A 7,394-nucleotide genomic window follows, 5' to 3' on the forward strand; every position below is an offset into this window, starting at 1 on the left:
GAGCAAATCATTGTTGGTAATAGGTATGGGACAAGAACTTTAGTCTGCACCTTTGCAAAGAGCATGGGGAAACGTAACGCTCAGTGCCACAGTGAGTTCTTTATATGTTTAAAGATATTAACAGCCTCGGTAACTCGCCGAGCTCGTACCGCACATTGCAAAGATTGGTACTTGGAAGTGCTCTGCGGGAGAGCTATCGCTCAGAAGTTCTTACAGTGTGAGTATAAGTGCTTTTTTATTCTTTTTTTCTGTGCGAAAAACTTTAGAGCCATACAGTTGTGCTTCTTTCGCGTTAGATGCACGTGAATGGCTTATACATAATTAGAACTGGTTGTTAAAAACTTTTTAGGCTGATTTTGAAATTTTGTTGGCCTGGACCACAAAGATGTCTGTGTGGTATTGTGTGTCCCCGGCTGGTTCCTGGGTCCACAACTTGCGGATGACATCCGCCATGTCGGTCTTAAATTTCATCTTGGATACTTCGGGCAGCAGTGGTAGAATAGGATTTAGTGAGACTTCGAGTTCTGAAAGAGAGGTAAATGCGAACAGACGTTTGGCCACTTAGGATAGGAAAAAGAGAGATAAGAAGAAAACTGTGTTCGGCAAAAGTCCCACAGGCGAAGTTATCGTCCCTTCAAACTGCCATCAATCTCTTTAACCCACGCGGTAGACACATACTCTAGCTGCGTAATCAACGCATAGATTTAGGCACGTATTATGACAATGTCAAAGCGTTTGAAGGTCCCCCCTTCCCAAAGTTACCCGCTTAGGTTCTCAGTAATTCCTTTACGAGTTCAATAGGACCATCAATCGTCACAGACGTTCTTTACTGGCCATATTCGTCAAAGATTCCTGTACGTCCTTCCTGAAGATGCTTGCGAGTGACGGCCTCGTTGGCGCATAAGGGAGGGGCTGAGAACGGCGGAATCTTCCTTCGGGGAGTACTTGAAAAACGTGTGCCGCATCTTAATAACAGCATAGATCTATGCGGCGACTACGTGAAAAAGCTGCTAGAGTACGCATCTAAATCTCGTGGATATTAAGAAAGTTTTCATGACAAAACAAAAAATCATCGGATAATGAAAAAAAAAAAGAAAAGAACTATACAAGCTTAATCAGGGAGCACAGAATGTGTTCGGCGCAAGCTATGACCTCGCAGAGCCATTTTACATTACGTGAAGGGGCCATGCCACCTGACATGAACTTCCCCACTAAATGTAGACGGAAGAATAACATCAGGTGACTTGAGGTTACATCACGTGTTCACGTTGCATCGATTTCCCCCCCTCGCAGGGAAATTGACGTAATGTGACTGGAGGTCACATGGCGTGGTCACCTGACGTCAATTTCCCCGCTAAATTTAGCGGAGAAAACGACGTCACGCGACGTTTTTTTCATGCTAAATTCAACGGAGAAACAGACGCCACGTGACTTGAGTTCACATGACGGTCACGTTACCTTCGTTTTCACGCTTAATTTAACGGGGAAAGTGACGTCAAGTGACAATGATTTATCGGCTAAATTTAGTGGGGGAATTTGACGTGACGTTCAGTCATGACGGTCCTTCGTGGTGATTCATCCTGACGGTTCTACATAGTGGTTTTCTCACAGAATTCGACTGATAAAACATCAGAAATCAGCCCTCGTACTTACGGATGAATTGGTCCATATTCATGCCGGTTCGGTCCTGGGTCAGCACTTGGCATGTGAGTGGCTTGAGGTTGGCCGTCTCCAGAACACTCAGGATATACGAGTTAAGGCCTGACCTGCCCTCGATGTCCTGGCTTGGCGGAATAAAGCGCTCAATGACCTGCGATAAAAATAGATAAATAATATATTATGTGAATCCAGTTTGTTGTGGAATTTCACTCCATTAATATTGAGCTGTCCTTGCTTGCTTTTGTCGGGTGGTATTCTATTTCTACGTTGTAAGCTTGTAAAATCGAAATTTCGCTTCTGCAAGTGGGTCGAGTTTCCAAAGTTTCATGAACTAAAGTATAGACAGCGGCAACATGGACAGACCGAATTCAGTGCTTCTCGAAAGAGGTAAAAATGCGGCATGGGGAGTCTCCGGTACTGTAAGCTGTACCACCGACTGCCGTATTCCGACTTTAAGGGAAATGTAGCAACTTATTCCAACCTGTTGCTTTTTTCAGCTTAACATGCCTGGGGCTACCCGCATGACTTTTGTGCCGTCTCAGCATGATTGCCGCCGGGTTAGCTCATACACATAGATTGCATGTGACGTCATTTGCGGCAACGCCATTGTTTTCTGCGCCGCGAGCGTTCGGTTCGCCGTGTTAGCTTCACACCGCGGAAGCTACAGTTCAAAAAAACCGGTAAGTAGAAAAAAAAAAAACAAAAAAAAAACGTTAATACCCAGCAATGCCGAAACTTGCAAGCTATGCATACGCCACACCCTGTACCTAAAACAGGCTCCTTTTGGGTGCAAAGAAATATTGGAAATAATACTCGTCATATTTTATATAATACTTCAATCAGGTCTCACTGCCTCGCGGCTCTTCTCAGAAGCAGCCGCTGTCGGATCTAAAGCTGTCCTCACCAGAGTTACTGAATGGCGGAGTCATAGTATCGCCTTCTTTTTTAATGCGAAATCATTAACTACCTCATGGAGCGAGCCGACGTCACCCTATTGAAAAAACCAGCTTAAGCTGGTCCCAGCTTCAAGCTGGGTTATTGCCCCAGCATGCCCAGCTTGGCATGCTGGTCATGCTGGTTGATCTGGTCATACTGGTCATGATGGTTGATCTGGTCCCAGCTTCAAGCTGGGTTATTGCCCCAGCATGCCCAGTTTGGCATGCTGGTCATGCTGTTAAACTGGTCATGCTGGTGAACTTCCCAACCAGTTTAACCTGTTTAAATTAATACACAGAATAAAAAAGCCAAGCTCGTCAGAAAAGCCAACTCGGCATCCAATTTATTATTTTCGTACTTGCGGCAGCCTCACATGAACTCAAATGCTACACATCCTCGGCGCTGACACAGTACTAACCGACGCACAGATTCTCGGTGCAAATTGTCTACAATGTTAATAAAACCAGATTGCTTATCTCTCAACACGAAAAAAATACTAGACACAGGCCAAAAACAGGCAATAGCAGACGAAAATACTACACGGACGAGAGAAGCGAACCTGGGTCCCGCCAGCGATGGGGGCGAAGCGGCAACTTGCGTGGTCGGCAGAGGCGAGGAAATCCGTGTGGCTTGGATGGCATTGGCGATACTCCTCGGCACCGCCGTCATTCTTGGGCACACACACGTTCGAAGACACGAAGCGACGCCGCAGTCGGGACGTCTGACATCTTCCCGCACTGAACGGACTGCCGCTCGCTGTCTTCTCAAAACCCGCTTCGCTTGCACCGTCGTTCAACTAGTCTCCAAACAACGCGCACACAGCCGTCCCTTCGATCTGCCCTCTGCCCAAGCAGGGTTGCCAGGTAGGTTTAGCTCAAACCGCCAAAATGCCAAACGGTGTAGCCCAAAAGTAGCCAAATGCAAAAAATTTGTATAGCCAAAAAGTAGCCAAAATCCAGCTGAGTGTCAGGGTCCAGAAAATTCAAAATTATGCTCTCGCAAGTAGGAACTGGAGCCGGAACTGCATCTGCATATATTGTGTAGAAGAAGCTTCCAAGAACAGCAACATCTTGAAATGTATATGAAACATTTTATTGGAAAAACACACACAAAAAAGTATCGGCATTTTTAAGTATTGACAAGTTTGTACAGTCACATAGAGTTAACAATCGCTCGTGCAGGGCTGGCTGACCTCATACATCAGTTACGAGTTGAAGCGCACAAAAAATTCTGTGGGCTTGAAGTCCTTGCAGCACTCTTTCTTCCCAAGGAATGCGAACTTCACAAACAGGATGCTTTCCAGGGTCGAATGGGACAATCTGTTTCTGAGGTCCGACTTCGTGAGGGACACCTAACTAAGCACCCTCTCAACGGCGGCATTTGACATGGGTAGTGTCAAAAGCGCGGTGCCAAGCGCAGGGAGCAACGGGAACATGGCTGCCCCGGAGCTGTTTCTTGCCTCCCTTACATTTTTCCCAAATAGCTCTAAACAATCATCAGACAGATCTCTGATATTCGTCTGGAGAAGCCTGTACTCGGACTCCATGGCCGAGATCACCGAAGTCTGTATAAAAGGCGAAAACGCTTTGTAAAAACTGTCAAAAGAAAACTGTGTGATGCTGCCATGCTTGAGAAACAACAAATCGTTGAGAAGCTGCATGTTCGCAGGGAGGCGTTTCATCACACTTTTGATACACGCAATCACAAACCTCCGACATACTTCCAAGAGCGCAATTCTGTCCTTCTCGCAAAGCGAGGACTGTTCAAGAGTATTCAGAAAAACACTTCCGAAGCCACATGCACGTACATGAAGCACATTCGTTTCCCAGTCCGCGCATTCGGGTGATGCGTAATTCGGCATGATTACTCGTTTCATCAATATCGAAGAGTTGCCCTTGCACGGCTTTGACCTAGATGTAGCCTCCCAATCCACCTCTTTCCTAGGAAATGGTAGGGTGATGAAAAGAAAGGTCAGGGAGGAGGATGCAGGGGCAAGGTCCTTTTTTGTGTGAACTTGGAGGCATAAGATAAGCCACAATGAATACAGAAGCGATGCCATTAGAACTGAATCTAGGTCAAAGCCGTGGTCCTGACGTCATGCCTACACATCTTCACAGAAAACCTTGAAAGCAGGAATCCGTAAAAAATGGACTGTTGATTTGTGTCCATCCTAAAGTGTCTTTTATCTCTCTACCCTAAAGCAAGCACAAGAAAAATAAATAATAGAGACCTCTGTGTCTTCGTGTCCCCTTATATTGCCCGCAGTCTTAATGTTTGTCATGTTGAATTATTTTTCTCCGTCATGATTTGAAATAGCCCAAAAATAGCCACATAGCCAACCGCCACATTTTGACGCCAAATAAAAAAAGAAGTAGCCCAATTTGGCTATTAATAGCCCAATCTGGTAACCCTGTGCCCAAGCTATCCAAACGCGTCTTCGATTCTCCGTTTCTACCACTCTCTCTCTCTCTCTCTCTTTTCTCGCACACAAAGGTAGCTTGCAGCGCGCCTGACGCGCCCGGTGGTCTACCAAAAACGAGAGGACAAAGAACAGGACGTGGCCTCGTTCCAGCAGCCGACCTTGTCGCGCGCGCTCCCAGCAATGCCAGTTCGGCTATCTCTAGCCGACCTTGGCGTGCGCGCTCCCAGCATGACCAGCTTGACCACCACGATTATTATTTCGACCAGATTCACCAGCTTGTCTCCCAGCATGACCAGCTCGTCTCCCAGCTTGACCACATTGGCTCCATGGAAAACCAGTTTGACCAGTTAAGACCAGACTGGCTCCCAGCTACACCAGATTGAATCTAAAACCAGATTCGAGTGAGACCATGCTGGTTTTTACTTAGACCAGACTGACCAGCTTAAATTCCAGCTTGCCCAGCTTAAACCAGCTTGATTGCCAGCTAAACCAGTTTAATTACCACATTGACCAGTTTGACCACCTTGATTACCAGCTTGACCACCTTAATTACCAGCTTGACCAGTTTGATTATCATGCTGGTTTTTCCAATAGGGCACCAGCTTTAAAACAGCGCCCAACGGCACCTAGTTTCCTCGCTCTCAATGGAGCGCAGCGAAGCCGAAATCTGATGGATTTCGGCTTCGGTCCCATTGGCTGGCGCGCGTCATCGTTTCAAGGAACGAGGCTCCCATTGGCCGTTACGCGTCCGTTTCAACGACGCGCAGCGGTGAGGAGAGCGCGCGCTCGGCCGTCCACGCCAGTACGCCGCAGACGAAATAAGGAAGAACAACCTACATGCTTTCGCTCAAGTGTTGGAGATATTCAGAGTAAAGTTTCAAGGTATTCAGTGTTTTCTTTTTAAGCAACCCTTCCTGAAATTTTTGAAACCCTGAGTGATGTGCCGATTTCGCTGTGGCAATGAAGTTAAATTTTATATTGTCATGTTCTTACCTATTCTTAGCGAAATATAAAACGCACTCTAATCCATGGCATCACTGCGTGAAAAGAGTTACAGGGGAAGTCCTGTGAGCACTCGGCTGCGTGGGCCCAATTTGTTTTTATTGTAGTTGTACTGGTCAACATTGCAGGTTGTTTTTATGCGCGAATCTATTTAAAACACTTAAAATTAAAACTGAAATTTTTACAAAATAGCTGAAGAGGTCAATGAACGCTAGCATTAGGCTCAAAGTAATGGCATAGGAGTACTATGTTTGAAAAGTTAATGCAAGCTGGCAATTAGCAATTGCCTTGCGCGTTCTGGTTAACATAATAATGCGAGGGAGTTTCTGTACACTTTATAGGTCAGCTCTTTTTTTTTTTTTTACTGTGACCATATAGCGTTTGTAATGAAGTTTAATACAAGTGTCGAGTGTAGTGATAGTGATCAGTTTCGTGTAAGAGAATTTCACGATTTCTGTGTAGCACTGGACTGAAAGAGCTTGTAAACTCACTCCTTTGTAAGGCTTCCATCGATCCATCTCCACAAGTTTTCTCCATATCCTGTAGAGACCGAGGCGAGCCGGGAACACCAGCAAGCACTCCCCTTCGTCAGTCATCAAATCGGCCACATTGCGGAGGGCAGCAGTGAGGTCTTGCACCCAGTGCAGGACGTAGAACGAGTAGACCCGGTCAAACTTGCCGTACTTCTCGACGAGTCCCGAGATGTCGCTTTCGACGTCATGCACCTCGTACGCGATCTGCGCATGCTCGAAGTTCGCCTTGGCGTACTCCACCATATCCCGGGAGACGTCCGTGGCCACAATCCTGCGGCAGGGCTGGCAGCGCGGCAGCAGTTCTTGGAGCGTGAAGTCGCCCGTCCCGCAGCCCAAGTCGATGAACTGCTGACTAGGGTTCGGTTTTGTAGCAAACGATATTTGCGGCGAGTCGAGCACTTTGATGTTTGTGGAACGCTGGTAATTGTTGGCTTTTATGTAGAGCTGCGGAGCGATCGTCGGCTCGAGCGGCAGTTTTTCGGCAGCGTTGGCATCGGAAGAAGTGGTGGCCATGTTGCCGCGGTCGTGTGGACAGCGGTTGAAAAAACACTTGTTTTGGTGATTGCTTCAGTAGAAATCCCTGAAATGTAAAGCAATTGCACAAATACCTTTATATAAATCTGCGTACGATTGTCACAAAAAATATTTTCTTAATATTTGCTTATTTTTTTAGCATTTACAGTTTACCTGCAAGAGGAAATTCGCTGTAACCAGCAAAAGACAATAGACAAGGATAGACACACAGAACATGAGGAGTGCGCCGTCTGGATACCGAGTAAATTTAACAGAACGCTCTGAGCGGTCCTGTTATATTAGGCAATACATAAACCAACTATGGTAGC

General features: G+C 46.4%; 1 protein-coding gene across 1 annotated transcript; it reads right to left on the reverse strand.

Annotated features, from left to right (window-relative positions):
* Window positions 1-345: 345 nt before the first annotated feature.
* Window positions 346-7,065, reverse strand: LOC120839233 (juvenile hormone acid O-methyltransferase-like). The gene is made up of 3 exons (XM_040209489.3): window positions 6,511-7,065; window positions 1,654-1,810; window positions 346-524 (listed from the first exon to the last, which is right to left on the reverse strand). Exons 1-3 carry the CDS (start codon window positions 7,063-7,065, stop codon window positions 346-348), a joined length of 891 nt encoding a protein of 296 aa, XP_040065423.2.
* Window positions 7,066-7,394: the final 329 nt, after the last annotated feature.

Source organism: Ixodes scapularis, unplaced genomic scaffold, assembly GCF_016920785.2.
Source record: "Ixodes scapularis isolate PalLabHiFi unplaced genomic scaffold, ASM1692078v2 PGA_scaffold8__174_contigs__length_109621045, whole genome shotgun sequence".
Lineage (NCBI taxonomy): Eukaryota > Metazoa > Arthropoda > Arachnida > Ixodida > Ixodidae > Ixodes > Ixodes scapularis.

Excerpts from the sequence above, each read along its gene's own strand:
- LOC120839233 (XM_040209489.3), bottom strand. The coding sequence starts at position 7,065 with ATGGCCACCACTTCTTCCGATGCCAACGCTGCCGAAAAACTGCCGCTC. Across the intron at positions 1,811-6,510 it reads GATGGAAGCCTTACAAAGGA|GTCATTGAGCGCTTTATTCC; the intron begins GTGAGTTTACAA and ends TTTTTATCGCAG. Across the intron at positions 525-1,653 it reads GAATATGGACCAATTCATCC|AACTCGAAGTCTCACTAAAT; the intron begins GTAAGTACGAGG and ends CCTCTCTTTCAG.